Raw genomic sequence first — 20934 nt, 5'->3', positions numbered from 1 at the left:
TTGAAGACGGAGCTGACTCTCTACCAGTACTCATTACTTATAATATATTGCTTGCTACTTGAAGAGTGTTTTCTTCAGCTCGTCCGGTGGTCTGTTTGGTGTTGGTCCAGGTCCACCTTGAATGTGTTAGCTACAAGTTGGCACTTGCCATCTACCTCTACAAGGATTAAGTCATGTGCTGCTGCAGCTGCTGACCTTCAGAACCCCCTGCAAGGAGTCCAAGGTGGAGACTGGGGGGGGGGGGGGGGGAGGGTACTGGCAGAACAGGTCTTTAGATTGTTACATGTTTCCAGGAGCTGAGTTTATGAGTCCAATTCTCCTGTCTCCTCATATCTAGAAAAGCACTAAAATCCTTCAGGGTGACAGCTATTTCTCGTGACTAGCAGAAAGCTTCATGAGATGAGCAGAAACCTTCTGGAAAACTATGTGCTTGATTGCATGTATCCTCCCTTCACTAGAGTCACTTACATACTGTCCTTCCCCTACTTCTTTGGAGCAGTTTTTCACGCTGTCTGAGGTGCTGTCTCCCAGGCTGCAGTCCTCATTTTACTCTAAATAAAACTAAACTAGCAACTCCTACGTTGTGCTTTTCTTTTTTTAATCAACAAGTGTTTCTCAACCCGTAACAACCTGTAGACTTACCTGGGAGCTCTGAAAACTACCAGTGTGTCCACTCCACCTTCCCAGATTCTAATTCAAATGGTATGGGTAGCGCTGGCAGACAGTGTTTTTAAAGCACTGCAGGTGATGGTATGTGTAGACAGGATTACAGACTTTGGCTCCAAGAGCTCCACGTTGAACTTGAAATCGCTCCCCGAGAATGAGCACATACTGGATGTTGGCAGAATATCTAGGAGCTGACACTAGTCAGAGTACAGGCTAAGAGAGCACAATTGTTTTGTAAAGATGGAAATCTCATTTTACATTTGAAAGCCAAACATAGTCCAACAAAACAATATAGAGATGTATAAAGTGAAATTATTCTATTCTTCTTAACCCAAATAACCATGATCATCAATTTGTGGCATTTTCCCAAATGTTTTAAATGTACACACACGCACACATATATATATCTGCACAATCCCCATACACAACTCCTCCTCCCTTGAAATAAATCTTATCTTACTGTATACACAGTTTTGTAATATTTTTTCTTTTCTCAATATACTGTGAACATTTTCCCTTGATGACAGAAAGAGCCGCCTTATCTTTAATAGATATATGACTCATAATTTGACCATTTTTTAAACCGATATACTGTCAACCTTCCTTATTTTTTTTGCTGTTTCAAACAAAGATGCATGAACATCTTTATATATATATATATAAATACACACATGCCTAGATGCACATATACACACACTTGTGTGGATAAATTCTTAGAAGTAAAATTGCTGTATCAAAGGGAGTGCAGGTTTAGAGATTGCTAAAATGCTCTCTAAAATGATTGTTCCTGCCTATCCCATGCAACAGAATTCCTAATGACAGCCGTTCGCCTTGTGTCAGAAGTCAAGCTTTGCTGAGCACAGTAGAGAGGAAGGTGTGAGTGTGTCAGATGGCAGGGAGGAAATGGTGGGGTCACTTCCCCTTCAGGCTGTGTGTGGAGGAATCCGCTGGCCTCTGGCCTTGCCTGGCTGCTGTGTTTCCCAGGAAGAGGAAACCAACCCGTGTGTGTTAACCTCTGCTTGCTCCCCAGGGTGTGACGGGAGAGCGGGGCACGTTCACAGGATGTGTGTGTCCAGGTCAGCAGGCCCAGGTCAGCCGTTGATTTCAGAGAATGTGGGGCTAGAATCGTCCTTTCCAGCTCGGTCCTAGATCGCTGGGCTGCGTCCAAGCCCCTTGGAAGCCCAGGACCATGGTCCTTTCCAGGGTTCGAGCGAGTATCTGGTTGTTTTAGGTTTCCAGGTCTTTAGCTCCTGAATGTCAATATACATCTAGAATTTTTCTCGACTTCCACCATAGAGAGAGCCTCCTCCCCCTAGCCTGGGCATCCCACCACCCTTTCTGAGCTCCTGGGCATTACCCAAGACACCTATGCTCACCTATTCTGGGCCTCTCTGTTGGAGGACCCGCTGCCCCAAGGTGGTCAGATATATCTGTTCTGATAAGCTGGCTTGGGACCAGAGGGAGGTGGCAGGGCTGGAGGGAGGGAGGTGCAGAGGTCCAACCCCATGCCCTCAGGTAATCTGGAGAGCAAGCAGTGAGGGGCGACACCCGGGGCCCTAGAAGCTGCAGTGCCTTCCTTTCTTGACCCAGGAAGGGTCATTGGTGCCTCCAGAAACTTCTAGGAAAGAGGCAAAAACTCCAAGAGCACAAAAGACTGTGCTAGGCTCTTTGAAGGGGAAGATGGGGAGGAGAGGTCATGTGTGGCCAACAGCCACAGCAACCCCAGCACTATGGTTATTGCTTCCCTTGTGTTCTCATTAAGTTTCACGGTGGGGCAGGTGTTACCACACCCATTTTACAGATGGGGAGTGGAGGCTCAGAGACAGAAACAACTTCTCCAGTAGCCAGATTGGACTGCGTTTGAACCATGCAAAACGGAGCCCTGGTCCTCAAGCTGGTCTCACTACCCCGCTGCCATGTGGGTGGCCTCAGTGCTGACCGAAGGGTCACCTACAGGTAAAGCAACCGATTGAAGAGCAAATCGTCATGGCGGGGGCTCCGCCTGGACGCAAGGCAGTCTGGTGTAGTTATCAAAAAGGACGAAGTGGTCAAGCTGCGGGGTCAGCACCGCATTTAAACCTGAGCTTTATCAGGCACCCTTGGAACTTAAGGTAGATCTGTTATTTCTCAAGGTCTCTTCATTTGTTAACTAGACATGATAACAACACTTTCCCCCACAGAATCGATGTCAGAATTAAATGAGATCATCAAGATAAGGTGCTTAGCAAAGCCTGGAATGCAGTTAAGTGATCAATACAGGGGCATGGCTATAATTTTTATTCCTACTGAAACTACAAGCTCCTGCATTGAAGAGAAAGGTTTGTCAAAAAAAAAGAAAAAAACAACCAAAAAACTGGCTCATCCTGCTGTCCTAGCTGTGGTGACTGCAAGGACAGAGTTTCAGCAGCTGAACCTTTTTAAAGGTCTGTTTAAGTTTTGTCAATCCTGCTAGCTTCTACTTTGCACACTCATTTCCTCTCCAGGAAACATGAAAAAAAGGAAAAACGCCTCCGACCCCGAGGGGCCTACCACAGCCCATCCATCCTTTCTGTGGGGTGCTCCCAAGGATGGCCATTGTTCTCCCGGCCCTGGGCAGCAGAGCTATTTTTACTCTTCTACTTTCCCAGGCCAGCCTTGTTAGTAGTGTGGGACAGAGAGAGAAAGAGTGTGTGTGTCTCTGTGTGTCTCTGTGTGTCTCTGTGTGCGTGCGTGCGTGCGTGCGTGTGTGTGTGTGTGTGTGTGTGTGTGTGTGTGTGTGTGTTCGTTCCCCTGCCCCTGTCTGTCTGTGTCCCTGATTCTTACTTCCTGCTCCCCTTCTGCTCCTATTCCTGGTGTCATGATTCAAGTCTCAGGGCAAATGGAAACAAGTCAGTTCAACCCCCCCACTCTTCCTGAGTATCCAAATAGCTAAGGTTCACTTGGGCACTCACCATGTGCCAGCCCCAACCTTGTGTCATCACATTTAAAGGGAAGCTCCCATTATAAACCACACTTTGCAGCTAACGAGACCCTCTCACTCAGAGAGGCTAAGAAACATGCTCAGGCCCACACAGCAGTGAAGTGTGGAAGCTAAAATTCAAATCCACCAAATGCCTTCAAAAGCCATCTTTCTCCAGTGCAATGCCAGTGCTACCTTTGGTGCTTTCTGAGCCTCACTGGTTGGTACCCCATCGCTCCAGCTGGTTTTCCTGCTTGATTGGTCAGTGTGAGTCTGGCTGCTCCAGCTGAGCTGGAGGGCCTGGAGGTCGGGGTCTCTGCCTCATCTGTTGTGTGGCACAAAAGCCAGCAGCAGGCACTAATGTCACTCGACATCAGTGGGTTGCTTTGTTCCTTCTCTTACTTCAGTTCAGTTCAGTCGCTCAGTCGTGTCCGACTCTTTGCGACCCCATGAATCGCAGCACGCCAGGCCTCCCTGTCCATCACCAACTCCCGGAGTTCACTCAGACTCACGTCCATCAAGTCGGTGATGCCATCCAGCCATCTCATCCTCTGTCATCCTCTTCTCCTCCTGCCCCCAATCCCTCCCCGCATCAGTCTTTTCCAATGAGTCAACTCTTCACATGAGGTGGCCAAAATACTGGAGTTTCAGCTTTAGCATCATTCCTTCCAAAGAACACCCAGGACTGATCTCCTTTAGAATGAACTGGTTGGATCTCCTTGCAGTCCAAGGGACTCTCAAGAGTCTTCTCCAACACCACAGTTCAAAAGCATCAATTCTTCGGTGCTCAGCTATCTTCACAGTCCAACTCTCACATCCATACATGACCACTGGGGAAACCATAGCCGTGACTAGATGGACCTTAGTTGGCAAAGTAATGTCTCTGCTTTTTACTATGCTGTCTAGGTTGGTCATAACTTTTCTTCCAAGGAGTAAGCGTCTTTTAATTTCATGGCTGCAGTCACCATCTGCAGTGATTTTGGAGCCCCCCAAAATAAAGTCTGACCCTGTTTCCACTGTTTCCCCATCTATTTCCCATGAAGTGATGGGACCAGATGCCGTGATCTTCGTCTTCTGAATGTTGAGCTTTAAGCCAACTTTTTCACTCTCCACTTTCACTTTCATCAAGAGGCTCTTTAGTTCCTCTTCACTTTCTGCCATAAGGGTGGTGTCATCTGCATATCTGAGGTTATTGATATTTCTCCCGGCAACCTGGATTCCAGCTTTTGCTTCCTTCAGCCCAGCGTTTCTCATGATGTACTCTGCATATAAGTTAAATAAGCAGGGTGACAATATACAGCCTTGACGTACTCCTTTTCCTATATGGAACCAGTCGTTGTTCTATGTCCAGTTCTAACTGTTGCTTCCTGACCTGCATATAGGTTTCTCAAGAGGCAGGTCAGGTGGTCTGGTATTCCCATCTCTTTCAGAATTTTCCACAGTTTGTTGTGATCCACACAGTCAAAGGCTTTGGCCTAGTCAATAAAGCAGAAATAGATGTTTTTCTGGAACTCTCTTGCCTTTTCCATGATCCAGCGGACTTACTTAGGGGACATTAAATGAGCACCTCTTAGGTATAAATTGTCTTGCTAGGCGTTAGAATGCCATGATCTGCCTTGAAGGAACTTCTGTTCTAATGGGGAGAAATGGGGTAGATCAAACATCCTCAGACAGCTCTGGAGTGAGGTAACCACAGTTCTTCCCATCTTGCAGAGGAATGAATGGAGTAACCAGCTATTGGAAGCTTCCTCCAAACCCTCTTGCCTACACACTGCCCTCCAAATTAAATAATAAAGGCCCAGGATTCACACAAATGATGACAGGTGCTGAGAGTGACGGATCCCCACTAGATATTCTTGAAGGTGTTTGATAACGGTTTAGGAGCCTGCTGACTATCCCCTCCTTCACATCCCTTTAAAAAGCCCTCTTTCCCAAATGCAAGTCAAAACCACAATGAGGTGTCACTTCACACCTGTCAGAATGGCTGTTATCAGAAAGACAACAAATCATGAATGCTGGCCAGGGTGTGGAGAAACGGGAACCCTCAGGAACTGTTGGTGGGAATGTAAATTGGTGCAGATACTGGAAAACAGTGTGGAGTTTCCTCAAAAAATTAAAAATAGAACTGCCATATGATCCAGCAGTTCCACCTCTGGGTGTTTATCTAAAGAAAATGAAAACACTGATTAGAAAAGATATATGCATTTTTACGTTCATTGCAGCATTATATGTGATAGCCAAGACAGGGAAGCTACCCAAGTGCCTATCAACAGATGAATGGATAAAGAAGGTGTGAGATACACATATGTATGAAAGTGACAGCGGTAGTCACTCAGTCCTGTCCGACTCTTTGCGACCCCATGGACTGTAGCTCGCCAGGCTCTCTCTGTTCATGGAATTTTCCAGGCAAGAATACTGGAGTGGTTAGCCATTCCCTGCTCCAGGGGATCGTCCTGACCCAGGGATCAAACCCAGGTCTCCCACATTGCAGGCAGGTTCTTTACCATCTGAGCCACCAGGGTAGCCCACATATATGTATGTGTGTATATATATGTATATATATTCCATATGTATACATAAGGGAATATTACTCAGCCATACAGAGAATGAAGTTTTACCATCTGCAGCAGCATGTTCTGCTCAGGGAAGTAAGTCAGATGGAGAAAGACAAATACTACATGATTTCACTTATATGTGGAATCTAACAAACAGAAATGAACAAACAACAGAAACAAAGTCATAGATACAGAAAACAAACAAGTGGGTGCCAGAGGGGAGGGGGCGAGGGGAGGAGAACATAGACGAGAGAGATTAAGAAGTACAGACTTTCAGCTAAGAAAGAAGTGAGTCACAGGTATGAAATTACAGTGCAGTAAATATTGTCGATAATTATGTAGTACCCTTGTATGGTGACAGATAGTAACCAGAATTATGGTGATGCTTTTGAAATGTGTAGCAATATCAAATCATTATATTATGCACCAGGAACTAACATAGTGTTATAGGTCAATTTACTTCAAAAACAAACTTGTAGCAAAAGAGATCAGATTTCTGGTTACCAGAGAAGGGTGGGTGGAGTGGGAATTTGACGAAGGATAAAAATTCCCAGTTGTGAGATAAGTAAGTACTAGGGATATGACGTACAACATGAGAAATGTCATTAACACTGCTGTATATCACATGTGAAAGTTGTTAAGAGAGTAAATTCTAAGAGATCTCATCACAAGAAAAAAATTTCCTGTTTCTTTGATGGTATATCCGTATTAAATGCTGGATGTTCTTGAAGCTTATTATGGCAGTCATTGCGTGATGGATGTAAGTCAAATCATGACGCCGCACACCGTAAATGTATACAGTGTTGTATGTCAAGTATATCCCAATGAAACTGGGAGGGGGAAAGCTCTTTTCCCAGAGGAGAACCTTTTGGCACAGGTTTATAGCGGGTGCATGGCAGCTATGTTTTGGAGGGGTGGGTGGATCCTGGTTCTGGGAGAAGCCTTCTGTGGGCCACACTCCTTGTCTCTTGCAAGCCTTTCTGGGGTTCGCTTTTGCTGTGTTTGTTGTGATTGCTCCACAAAGAGGTCCAGAGGGAGCCTGGCTAGGGTGGTCTGAGGCCTGAAAGGCTCCACCATCTGGTCATGAACCCATACTGAACCTGTGTGTGTGTGTGTGTGTGTGTGTGCGTGCACACATGTGTATGCGCATGCATGCATGTGCGCTTTAGAGGGGAGGTTGCCCCCAAGTCCAGGCTTCTAAGTGCTGCTTGTTGCTCAAATCTGCAGTGTCATTTACCCTCCCCACCCCATGAATAATCATCCACTCCAGAGGAGATGTCAGAGTTTTAGGGGACTACACCCTGAGGGTGCTCAGAAATGTTAGCCAAGTGGCCACAGGCCATTGAACTCGATTTTGCTGGCAGGGTTGTGGGCTGGCAAAGCTTTTGTACCAAGTCAGATGTATTTATATTCTGCCCCTTGACCAGTGAGAATTTGCTTCTGGAGGTGGGCGTAGTCCCCAGATGTTGCTGCTAGCGACCTCTTTGGTGCTTTAAACCCAGTAGATTTTCAGTCATTAGCCAGCCAGTCATATTTCAGGGTGCCCAGCAGACTGCCAGGCCTGGGATACCTCAGAGGAGTGAGCGAATACAGTTGCTGCCCTTGGGGAGACTGGGAGGACATAGTCACCCAAGTGAAATGACAGGGTGACAGCATACGTCCAGGGCTGGGTCATCCTGAGTCAACAAGTAGTAAACAGAGGCAGATCTAGTAAGTGGCTAGTTGTGAAAAAACAGACTCTGAGCACTGCAAGGGAGGACCGCAGACGTGCTAGGCTGGTGGGCCAGGTCCGACAATGAAATCTGGGAGGCTTTCAAATTGGGTGCAGCCTACTGTTATCAAGATGGGTCTTTGACACCGGAGTCTCCGCCTCTTATTAGTGGGGGTCAGTGGGCCCAGGCAGAAGGAGAAGGAGCATTAGCCCAGCATTGGTGGAGCCCTTGCCTTGGGAGCGGCAGCCCTGGGATCCTCTGCCCTGCTGGGTGAGGTGGGCCTTGGGAATCAACCCGGTCTAATTTGAGACTCCCCTGCCTGTCACAGGACTTGGTACAGACTTAGTACATGGGGCCCTTTGAATAGAAGGTTAGATCCAATTGGTACCTTAGGTGGGCTAGCATGAGGAACTTCTCCAGCAGGAAGCCAGAGCTGCAATCAGCTCCCTAAATAAGAATTCCCCTTTCCTGGCTGTTGAAATGTGTTCATTCAGACCTCTGTGGCCATAGCCTTTAGCAGCCTATTCCAAACATTAAGCATCCGTTCATCTAGAAGATCTGGGAAAGTGGAGGAACTGGGTCCTGAGGAGATACTGTAATCTCAGGGGACCTGGGGAGAAGGCAATGGCAACCCACTCCAGCGCTCTTGCCTGGAGAATCCCATGGACAGAGGAGCCTGGTGGGCTGCAGTCCATGGGGTCGCTAGGAGTCGGACATGACTGAGCGACTTCACTTTCACTTTTCACTTTCATGCACTGGAGAAGGAAATGGCAACCCACTCCAGTGTTCTTGCCTGGAGAATCCCAGGGACAGGGGAGCCTGGTGGGCTGCCGTCTATGGGGTCGTGCAGAGTCGGACACGACTGAAGTGACTTAGCAGCAGCAGCAGCAGCAGCAGCAAGGGATCTGGAAAGCAGTGACAACCTACCCAGGGGACACGGTGCTGTGTCCTGGTTAGAAACTTTTCCGTATGCATTAGGAGGAAGGACTCCTTTCTCTGTGTGCCTGCATCCCAGAGCCGTGGTGCACAGTTTGGGGTGCAGAATATAGGCTAACTTTTGCCCCCTACTTATCCATAGCAGTCTTTGGAGAGTAAACAACTTAGTCTTCGCCAACTATTCCCACCCTGTGTTGGTATAAGCAGGTGAAGGAAGGTTGTCATTGGGTTTCCACTTGGTCGAGGGCCAGGGGCAGCTGGCAGGGGTTTAGGGAAAATAAGACCTCCTCAGTAAACTGAGCCACCGTGGCCAGGTGGAGATTTCCCCACACTTCCTAACTTCTTGCCTCTAACTGTACTCTTCATCAGCAAAGGGAGCAGTGGGTACTTACTGGCACTTTCTAATTAAGCGTGGGCAGGTCCCAGGCCTTCTAGGAATGATTAGGCCATAGCTTTGGGTCATTAATTGGTCACAGTCCAGGTCTGAGCATGGCCCTCCCTCCACAGGAACTGGGCTGGGCTTCAGTCTCAGTTCTGTGGAGCTGAGCTGCTGGTCTGATTTGCATCAAGGCTGTTTCCTTGTTGAAAGGAGCAGGACTTGGAAGTCTTGGAAGCCACAGACATTTCTAGGCCTAATGAGCTGAGCAGATGGAAAGCGACCCCAAATGGCCCCAGAGTGGGTGGGCTGGTGGAACGGAGGCATTGCAGAGTTTCTGTAGTTGAGTCTGTGGAGGACGGTGAGCATGGCAGGTGGACTTGAGACTCTAGGGCTTCCTCTCTAGGGGAGGCTGGACACAATCCCTAGATGCTTGCCATCTGCCTGAAGTGACCAGAGATGGGGAAATAGAATCCATGCTTTTTTTAATCCAGAAGGAAGGGAAACTCCACCCGGGGAAACATGACTCCAAGTAAAGTACGTGCAGGCAGAATGTTTAATTGAAAACCTTTCTTGAGACCCAGCTGCTGGGTAACCTTATCCTGGTCACTCCTGTAGCCAGAGGAGGGTTTACCTGGGCCCCTGACGCAGACCCAGTGAACAGAGCTGGCTTTCTCCAGTGACCTCTGCCCTGTCCCCCTCCCCTCCACCTGCTCCTTCTCTGCGGTTCATCCCTAGGGTTTCCCACATAGCCAGCTCAGGCGGGCTTGAGGAACTCTGCTGTGGGGTGGGGCAGTGGGAGCAGGGCTGGAATTGTGATGATCTGGGTGCCCATCTGGGCTGATCTAGGATGATCGAGCTTTGGAAGCAAGCAGACCAGCAAACAACGAGGGAAAGGGGCCTGGAGGGTATCCGTGGATCCTCCCTGGCCTCCAGGGAGGCCTCTGACCCTTTCTTTAGCTCAGGGTTTACACTGTTTGTCCAGGAGGGTGGGCTGGGCATGGGGGTGGGAGGCTCTGGCAAGTCCCAGAGGTCTGGGAGAACCTGGAATGGGGGCTCCTTTCCCCACTCCCACATCTAGTCACCAGTTGTTGTTCAGTCACTCAATCACTCAGTGTCCGACTCTGTGACCTCCCAGAGTTTGCTCAAACTCATGTCTATTGAGTCAGTGATGCCATCCAACCATCTCATCCTCTGTCACCCCCTTCTCCTCCTGCCCTCAATCTTTCCCAGAGTCAGGGTCTTTTCCAGTGAGCCGGCTTTTCGCATCAGGTGGCTGAAATATTGGAGCTTCAGCTTTAGCATCAGCCCTTCCAATGAATATATAGGGTTGATTTCCTTTAGGATCGACTGGTTTGATCGCCTTGCTGTCCAAGGGACAGTCACGAGAGAGCCAGTTTTTCTTGTGGGTTCAGGTCAAGTCTTAGATAGCGACAATGCGCTATGGCTCTTCGACTGTTTTGAATCGTAAAGGAGGAAGGGCAGGTGTTCCTGGTCCTGTGCTGATCAGTCCTAGACTGGGAATTAGGAAGCCTGGTCTCCTGTCCTAGCTCTGCCACTTACAGGGGGAGCACGCCTGCGATGAAACCAACATAGTGGGTCAGGCCGGTAGCTTTGCAGGCTGTGTGCACAGAGCAGAGGAAGAGCCTGAGGGTCTGAGAGGCTGGGCTGAGGTCTCACAGCCATGACAAGAAAGGTCCTAAGAGTGGCTGACTCCAGAGTCTGTGCCTCTTCCCTGGCGAATCGCCATCCTAGGTTCTAGGTTCCTCCTTTGCAAAAGGAGGGGCCTCCCAGCTGCCAGAGCCAGCGAGCCTGTGATTAATTCTCCCTGGGAGGTGACGGGAAGCCCCTAATTACTAGAGAGGATGGAGCAGGGGTCATGCTAAGCCCAGTTAAGCCCTTCCTCTGGGTCCCGCTTGGCTGGCCAGGGAGAAAGACTGCTGTCTAATGGCCTGCGAGTGAGGGCAGGCTCTTTCCAAGAGGGCCCACTCACTTGGGGCCTCCTTCTGGCGTGTTGTGCATAACGTCTCTAGGAAGGGGAGATGTGGGTGGAAGGGAGTTGTAGCCAGCAGGATTTGGGATTAAAGGAGCTAGACGTCAACAGAGGGGATGGGGTGAGCTATAACCCCCCAGAAAAACCCCAGAGCGTCTTGCCACAGTTGGTGGAGCCGGTTGGATATGAGAGTTTCCTCCATGTCCATCTGGCTTTGTAGCATTCTTCACTGTTGACTTCTGTCTGGGCCAAGTTCTGTCTCTTCTTGGTCTCAGGCTCTCAGGATTAGTCTGCCTCCCCCATGTTCCTCAAGGGTTGTACAGACTCCTCAGATCACCCAAAACTTTATTGAAAAAGATGCCATTCAGTCCTGATCACGAAGTTTGATTAAATATCCTGGCTCCTGAATTTACATATAGGTAGACAGTCCAGTATAGTTAAGAGCATAGGGATTAAACTCAGCTGGACTTGGGTTCAATCCTTTGCTCTGTATTTTCCTAGCTGTGTGACCTTGGGCAAGTTATTTGGCTTCTCTGAACCTCAACTTCCTCTGTGCAAAACGGGGATGGCAGTGGTAGCTACCTCACTGAGCTGAAGATTAAATGAGCTAGTGCATATGAGTTCTTTACACTGTGCTGGCACATAGTAACCATTACCTAAATGGTTTCTACAGTTTATTGTATGAGATATATGTTTACATATGATATAAAGCAAAGCATATCCCTGGGTGTTTATTTATGTCAGTAGTTTATTTTGGGCTTGTGAGGACAGGGACAGCCTTTTCACTTAATGTTCTTTCTTGTTGGGATCACATAATATGTGTCCTAAATACCCCATTTCAGGGTGGCAACACTCAGCTGTATTTGCTTTGCTTTATAGCTGTCTCCTTGGGTGCGTTTCAGAACAAACACTCCGCACTGCACGAGGCTAACTCTGTGACTTAGAGATTGGAGTGGAGAAGGAGCTAGACTCAGGGCTTGCTTCCTTGGCTGTTAACTGAGCAGCCAAACAACAGCCTCACACTCCCGTGTGCAAAACCCTTGTGGACTCAGTGTTCGTGCCTCCCCCAGTCCCTCCTGCTAAGTCCCCATGTTAAAGTCCAGATCCCCGGTATGATGGTATCCGAGGTGGAGCCTTTGAGAATTAATTAGGTCCAGATGCGGTCGTGAAGGTAGAGCCACAATGATGAGTTTAGTGTCCTTATAAGAAGAGAAGGAAACTAGAGCTCTTGTCTCCACCACGTGAAGGTACGACAAGGTGACTGGAAAGCAGGTTCCACCTGGAACCTTGATCTGGGGTTTCCAGCTTCCATGACTGTAAGAAATAAACATTGTTGTCTAAGCCACCCAGTCTGTGGAGTTTTGTTACAGCGGCCCAGGCAGATCAGACCGCCCTGCTCCAGGCAGTGAAGCCCACCACTCTGATGCCAAGGTGTCTGCAAGCACCTCCTCTTCGCTCCCGTTCCTCCCTTTTGACGCCCCTGGCTTCTTCGGCCACTTTGTTCCCCTCTCTGGTGGATTCCCCCTCACACCTCCTGAATCAGAATCACCAGGCAGAGGCCTGGGAATAGGGGTTTTTACTGAGCTCCCCAGGTGATTCCGATGAACAGGGCATCCTGGCGAGGGGACTGGTGCAGGGACCTAGAGCTGCCCGGTCTGCTCTGAAGGCGGAAGGAGCAAATGTCTTAACCCTGGGTCGGAGGCCTCACAGCAGGCACCAGGGGACGTTCAGCAGAGTAGCTCTGAGGTTGTGTGGGGGACCCTCCCTCTAACCGAGGCCTCGCCCAGGAAGGCATGTCTTTGGTGTGGGTTCAGGTGAGGAACAGAAATGGGGCGAACAATAGGCCAGATTGTGTAGGTCTTCTCCAGTCAGCAGTCCTGCCCACCTCCTGGGCCAGGCAGCCTTCCACAGTGGCCTGAGTAGCAGTGGTCCGGAGCTTGACTGAGCACTGGGAACTGGGGTGACACGGGGAATGGGGTCCTGAAATGCCTTCATTTCAGAAAAGTCTGCAGATCTTCCACACGCCAACTTCCCTCCCGCGCATCTATGTCTCAGCCAGAAGGCGAGGGTGGTCATTCACTGGGGCAGAGTGTTTGCTAGGCACCGACTCTGTGCCGGGCGCAGAGCTAAGACTCAGGGACACCGGGATGAATCACACATCTCTGAAATGCTCACAGCCTCCTGAAGCAGGTGTAGAGTGGATTCCGAGGATCAACTGAGGCAGAATCAGCTGGAGTGGTTTGTTTAAAACATAGACACCCAGTTTCAACAAACATACCACTCTGGTGAGGGGTGTTGATACTGGGAGAGGTTGTGCAAGTGTGGAGGCAGGGATAGAAGGGAACCCTCTGTACCTTCTGCTCAGTTTCCCTGTGAACCTAAAACTGCTCTATAAAAATTGTTTAACAAAAGAAAATGTGGATGCCTGAGCCTCCAAAACCCAGGTCTACTTATGCAGAATTGTAGAGGGTGGGGTTCTGACATCTGTGATTTTGGAAGGCCCTTTGCAGAATCTCATTCACCATAAAGTTTGAGAATCAGTGGAAATTAGCTACTTAGATTTTTTTTAAACAAGCCCAAATTTATGTTCATTGTATAAAGTACATATAAACAAGAAGATGGAAATTAAAACCACTTGTAACCCTACCCACCTAATATAATCATCCTTAGCTTTTTATTGAATACCCTTCTAGGTGTGTGTGTGTGTGTGTGTGTGTTTAGACTTATGCGTAGCATCCATGTATACCTGACACGATGCTAAAGCCCTGGGGACAAAGATGAGAGAAAGAATGGTCTTGTATGGAATACCCACAGTCATGGGAAATGATGATTGGTGCAGCTTGAGGCCCTGCCTTAGATACCCACTCACCTTCTCTTACCTGTCCCCCACAGGTATACATCATCAACGTGACCTGGTCCGACTCCACATCCCAGACCATCTACCGGAGGTACAGCAAGTTCTTTGACCTGCAGGTGAGTGAGTCTGAGCTCAGATGGGGCCTGGTTCCGTATGAAGTGGCCTGAGCCTCTGGTGGGCTAGCCTGTCTCATTCCTCACTCATCCAGAGACCCCCTTCCAGCAATCTCAAGGTCAGAGTTTAGGCAGAACAGAGGGATGGAGGAGGGAACCTTGGCAGTCAATCTGGGCTGAGCCTAGTCTTGGATGTTGCAGACAGACACTTGGGGCTATGTTGACTTCTTAACATGACTGTTAACAGTCATGCTTTGTCACCCTCCTGCATTTGGAGGCTGGGAAGTTGGCCGTGGGTGCTGTGTGCCTGAGCAGACATATGTCTATAAACATACAGAGTGAGACACAAGCCACCACATCATTGTAGGCAAAGAAAAGCAAACACACAGGAAAGAATGAAGCAGAAAATAAGCAATGTCTTGAACTACAGACACAAACTGGGCAGACCACTGTGTCTGTCTAACGGGATAAGGCTGTCCTGTTTGTATGCATATATAATATGTGTGTCTCTTTCCCATACCCAGGCATGTCACATGGGGGGTGGTAACATGGATCCCACAGCTCCACTGTAGACACCTCCCTTGATGTCAAATTAATTTGGCTAGGCTTCTTTAGGTCACAAGCAACAGTTTCGTGCTCATACTGGCTTAGGTGAAAAGGAGACTTGGTTGGAATGATAGACCAGGGAAGCTTATGCAGTCAACCAGATGGTGGAAGGGAGGGTGAGACAGCGGCTCCAAGAATGCCTGAAACAAGGCTGTGCTCCTTCTGTCTTGTCTCGGCTTCTCTCTGGGCACTGTCCTCAGCAGTTTGGCAGTCAGTGGCTCCCAAATTTCCTACCTTGTGGTTTCCAACAGCAGAGACTGCCTCTCTCCCAGTTCTAAATTGAAAAACCCCAGGCAAGACTCTGATTGGCTTGACTTAGATCAGGTGCCCCCTCTGCACCAATCATTACAGCCGAGGCTGGAAGGGCATGAACACCAACATGGCCACTAAGGGGCCCACCCCTGTTTATCAGAAGCTGAGAGCTTCCAGACTCTTCCTTAGAGCCATGAGCCTGGTTTAGGCCTATTAAAAACACAAAGAAGGGACATCCACCGCCGGCCCTCACAACCGAGGTCCACTTCTTCCTCTGCTGGTGAGTCATCTTGGAGATGCCAGGCTTGCGTGTTTACCTCCAAGTACTTGATTTTATCCCATTGTCCTTATGGCTGTGCCTATGAGATGAGCCAGAGGTGAGCCAGCTTCCTGCATTACAAATCCTCTCTTAATCTAACACTATGGGATTGCGAGCCACTCCTTACCCTCCTCACTTCCTCCTCTTCCCTCGTCAATTCCTGTCCAGTCTCTTGTGTCCTTCTGGTGTAAACTGTTGGAATTTGCTGATACCCCCTCAATGGGTATAGTGTGCTGGACAGGAAGTGATGTCTTAGTTGGGGAGAGGGAACCCTGAAAGGACTCATTGATGAGCCAGAAGGGGTCTGAGAGCCAGCGGAAACTCTCAAATCAGAACTTTTCTTCCCCCCTTTTCTGTTCTATTCCCCGCCCCCCTCCCTGGTTACAGAATCTCACAAGAAAGGAATGCTGCTCCCCCAACTTCTCCCTTGCCTGGAGGGCTCATTTCCTGTGTGTCGAGAGGGGACACATGGATGAAGCCGCTTGTGTGATGCGCTGGCCCTAGTCATGAGCGTGGCCAGGCCTGTCCACATGGGTCATCGCCACCCTGTAGATGCAGTTTGGAAAGGGTGGTTCTTCGGAATTTAACCTTTCAACCAAGTATCTTTGGAAACCTGTTTTTTTCAGAACTTGACATAAGGACATATAGTGGCATTCATTTTAGAAAGCCTTTCTCATTTATCAAGATCTCTGATTTTAATATGGCGGCTCCTATAAGAGGAAGACTAAACAGCATTGCTAATTCCATCTCTGGTCACTGGTGGCTCTCAGATCTCAGTTCTGAGCTGAGACACTGGGGACGCATTTCCTGGGGCCTGTTGCTGGCTCTGTCACCCTGTAACTCCGGACAAGTTCCTTAACTTCTCCACTTTCTCATCCGTAGAATGAAGATTCGAATGGTACCCACCCAGTAGGGTTGTTGTGAGGATTGAATGAGTGAATCCATGTTTTCCCTGACACATGGTTGTCTAGTACGTTACTCGGTGTTAATGGTGACGAGAATGCCGGGATGCCTGGCTGAAGGGTGTGGGGGCTTAGTACCTCCTGTCACGGTATTGCTCTCTTGTTTCCCTCCCTTGGCGTCACTCTGCTGAGGAGCTGTGCTGTGCCCAGTCCTCTGTCAGAGTGTTCAGAGCCCCACAGGCTCTCTCTGGAGCTTGCCACTCAGGCAGGATGGAGTGAGCTGGGAGTGGGGGTGTGGCCCGCAGGGGCCTGCTCTCAGAATCCTTCTGCTCCTCCCCTTGTAGGCCGAGCTCCACATTGGAACCCTGGAAGTCCTGGGCTGACTAAGCCAGCCTGGGGAAAGCTGCTTAACTGGCTTTACTACCTCATGGTTCTGAGTTTTCTGGGGATCATATACTTTATATCCCAAATACTGCAGGAGGCACACTAAAAAGTTATTCATTGTTTACCTGAGATTCATATTTTATCCTTTGTCCTGTATTTTCACCTGCTACATCCGGCAGCCTTAGGCTGACTGTGCGTGGTGAGGGTGGAAGTATAAAGGTGAGGAAGCCACGGCTGGAGTGAATGGGCCTTTGATAAGGCCTCCACCACATGTGCACTTTTGCAGAGCAGAAGTGGCCCAGGCTGAGGGACACTCAGTTGAGAACAAGGTCCTGTCTTTCTAGAGGTCTGTATCTGATGGGGGAAATAGGCTTTCAAGCAATTAAGTCCACCATAGATGAAATGAATACTAGATTGAAGTACAAGTAACATGCTGAGGGATGGAGAGGAAGGAAAGAACATTCTTCTTGGGAGGGGACAGCTAAGAAGATGCACATATGGTTTTGATTGGTGACAGAAGCCAAGAGTGATAGCGCCACCCACCCCCACTCCAGTTTGAGGGGATTTGGTTGCTTTTTGAGATTTATAGTTATTGGGGTAACATGTGTCCCTGACTTATGTCGTAGTTTGTTTGTTTATGTCTGCTTGTCTGCCTCCTCTTCATATGTCCATCTGTCCATCCATCCACCCATCCATCCATCCATCCTCAATCCATCCAGTCTTAAGTGCCTACCTTCTGTGTCCAGGCAGGATGCCAGGCTCTGAGTGGGGATTTATTGGTGAGCAAAAGCAGATCTGGTTACTGCTTTTATGGGACTTACAGCTTAGTGAGGAAAGACAGGTTTTAGTTTAAAATATACATACATATTATTTTATACTATTCTGAATGCTGCAAAGAAAACCACTATAGACATGTTATAGGGAAACATTATACCCTGTTATAAGAGCAGGCTTCCCTGGAGAAGTTAGTTTATCTGACAAATCAGTGAGTTCTTATACTTTATTTGGGAGATCAGAGTTTCTTTTGTACGGATATCCTTCAGACATGCATGAATGTACATATACAATTCTGATCACCTTCTTGGTCATTCACACCCACCTCTAACCCTTCCAAGGGCACTAGAGGAGGACCCCCTACTCCACCCCACAGCTTCTCCTCTCCGTGTCTTCTGCCTTGAGCCTTCAGACTCAGTGGTTCTCCCTCCTTCTCACCCAGGAGGCTGCACCCTGAACCCAGCTCCTCCTCCTGCCCGCTGGGAAGCACCAGATATGGAGCCTTTAGACCTATGCTATCCAGTGCAGTGGCCACAAGCCACATGTGGCTAATTATATTTAAGTTAATTTAAAAACAAATTTTAAAAATTAAGTTTAATTTTTAAAATAATTTTTTATCTACTTGTTTATCCAGCTGTTCTGGGTCTTCGCTGCTGTGCAGGCTTTCTCTGGTTGCGGCAAGCGGGGGCTGTTCTCCGTTGCAGTGCCCAGGCTTCTCATCGCCATTACTTCTCCTATTGCACAGCATGGGCTTTAGGTGTGCAGGCTTCAGGAGTCGCAGCTCTTGAGCTCTAGAGCACAGTGCTCTACAGCAGATACAGAACTTTTCTATCATCTCAGGAAGTTCTGTTTGTCTGGGCTGCCTCTGACCGTCTTGGAGGCACAACAGGCTCCATCTGGCTTTATGCCCACCCAGGCATGCTCTGCCACTTCCCAAGGCCTCCCCAGTTGTCCTCTAACATCTTCCAGGGTCTCTGCAGCAGGAGGGAGGCTGCATTCCACCATGACTTGCCCCATCCATAGAGCAGTTCAAATTCAACAACTGTTCCAAACACCTCTTCTGGAAACCAGGTCAGTTACTAGAGAGGGCTTCTAAGGGCATTTCAGATGTCATGCTGGGAACAGAGAGAGAAGAGGCTCTTGGTCTCCAAGTGGAAATTGGTTTCTTCTAAAAATAACTCACCACTCAGCCCTATCTGAGGAAAGGGACCTGTCCCAGAGGGAGCTGGCGGGGACAGTGTCTGATGTGGAGGCCTGTTTGGTTATAAAGGGCTTGGGTTATAGGAGGTGGGCATGGAGGTGGAGTTAAGGGGAGAAGGAGGAGGGAGAAGGCCTGCAGATGCTCTTAAGTTGCCTTCTTTTTGGCACTGGACCGTATTTCCAGCCTCTGTAAATTTCCTCGCACAACTCCTTCACTGTTAAGTGTCTCCTCCAAGGCCTGGCCCCACCGAGGAAGGACCGGAAGGCACTCTAAAGCTCCGGCTCCATCGAAGGTTGTTTCACAATCTGATTACAAGACGCAGGGATGTAGTAATTTCTCTGCAAACATTGACTCCATAGTGCTGCTGGCCCTTTAGTCTGAACTCCGGCCAGTGAGTGCACAGGGTCAATATTTGATCAGACCAGGGAGAGGCCCTTTAGCCTCCCCCACGCTGTTTGGAAGATAGAGTTAAGAAAGCTGTTAAGGTTTGCTCATTTGCTCTAAAGGACTTAACTTATTTTGAAGATCTTTTTTATCTCTCTTCCTTATTCATCTCTCCAGCCTGTCCACCCACTTACCTACCCAGGGTCACACAGCCCTCCAATAGCCAGGCTAATGATAGGTGAAGAAAACCGACCTTAGGAGGGATGTGTATGTGTGGGGGGACATGTTCTGATGTAATGTATGGAGAGTCATAGGATCACGGCATTTTTATAATTAGAATTCTACTTCCAGTCCATCATTTTGCTGGTAAACATCTATGTTCATTTTTCTATTCATTAGATTTATATGAACTTTAGTTTAGTTTGGTGTCCAGAGCAGGCCTCTGCTCAGGTCAAACTGGGGTGATCCTGGTGTGTGCAGGGGTCAACTTGAGCGTAGAAGAGGTGTCTGGGGGAGGTGTCTTTCTTGCCAGCTCTTTTAATCATCAAAGCAAGCCCTGTGTTGTTTGAGATCATCGACCCTAGACTAAAGCCTGGAGGAGGTAACTTGCCAAGTTCTAAGAACAGTTTTATATCCAGGATTCTAGAGAGTTCCAGCACCTGGTGTGGCAGTTCTAGAACCAGCGGCGCGATGAGCTGAGACTCATTGTGATTGCTCACAGGCCCCAGACAGACAAGATCAGTCCCCGATCCCAGGAAGCCTTCTACTGTTGGCCACGGCAAAAATGGGAACATAGAGGGTGCCTAAGTAAACTGTCGTCTCATACCACTTCATATAGCAGTCAAAAAAAATGAGATTGTCCTGTGGATGGAGTGCTAAGAAATGTTAATGAATGACCGATGCAAGTTTCAAAAAACTGTATGACAGTAGTTATGCAAAAACAAGATATATCTTTTACAAATACATACATAGAATAAATACATAATTATTCTTAAAAGGTCTGGAAGGATGCGTTCCAAATTGGTAATGGAGTTATCTCTGAAAGAGGTCTGGGGACATGGGTAGGAGGAAGGGCTTGGTTAAAGGGGAATCTTAGCTTTATTTGTAATGTTTTACTTTTTTAAAAAAGGAGAATGGGTTCATATATTATTTACAACATTTATATATAATAATTGAAAGGATATCTGTGCGAGGAGGTGGGAAAAGTGGGAGGTCTAAAATAAACTATGTCTCTCCTGGTCATTACAGTGTTTGTGGTGGTTGTTGCTCAGCCCCTCAGTTGTGTCTGACTCTCTGGCCACATAGACAGCAGCACGCCAGGCCTCCCTGTCCTTTACCAGCTCCCAGAGCTTGCTCAAACTCACGTCCATTGAGTCAGTAATGCCATCCAACCATCTTTTCCTCTGTTGTCCCCTTCTCCTCCCACCTTCAATCTTTCCCAGCATCAGAGTTTTTTGTAAAGAGTCAGCTCTTCGCATCAGGTGGCCAAAGTATTGGAGCTTCAGCATCAGTCCTTCCAATGAATATTCAGGGTTGCTTCCTTTAGGACTGACTGGTTTGATCTCCTTGCAGTCCAAGGGACTCTCAAGAGTCTTCTCCAGCAACACAGCTCAAAAGCATCAATTCTTCAGCGTTCAGCCTTCTTTATGGTCCAACTCTCACATCCGTACATGACTACTAGAAAAACCATAGCATACATTATAGTATACTGGGACAGAAAACACACAGGTAAAAAAAACAGACATGAAGAACATATCTAACAAGATAAAGAAAGTGAAAATGATTATTAAAATCATATTACCTCATATTTCCTGAACCAGCATTCTAGATCATTCCTGTGGAATGAAACTGATTAGACTCCATTACAGCAAACCCCAGGGACGTGTCCAAATTATCTTGTCAAACTGGAATCCTGTGTTCAGATATTGCATACAGTACATGAACATGTGTGTATTGGGCCAAGAGA

The 20934-nt window shown here is 48.1% G+C and overlaps 1 protein-coding gene across 2 annotated transcripts in view; it reads left to right on the top strand.

Annotated features, from left to right (window-relative positions):
- Nucleotides 1–20934, top strand: part of SH3PXD2A (SH3 and PX domains 2A) — a 247045-nt gene that overhangs the window by 48681 nt on the left and 177430 nt on the right. For both annotated transcript variants that reach the window (XM_068961400.1, XM_068961399.1), the window contains exon 2: nucleotides 14069–14149. In XM_068961400.1, coding sequence (XP_068817501.1) covers nucleotides 14069–14149 — 81 coding nt within the window. The remainder of the gene's footprint in view (nucleotides 1–14068; nucleotides 14150–20934) is intronic.

This window comes from Capricornis sumatraensis, chromosome 23 (assembly GCF_032405125.1).
Source record: "Capricornis sumatraensis isolate serow.1 chromosome 23, serow.2, whole genome shotgun sequence".
Taxonomy (NCBI): domain Eukaryota; kingdom Metazoa; phylum Chordata; class Mammalia; order Artiodactyla; family Bovidae; genus Capricornis; species Capricornis sumatraensis.
This window is presented reverse-complemented; position numbering and strand designations above follow the sequence as displayed.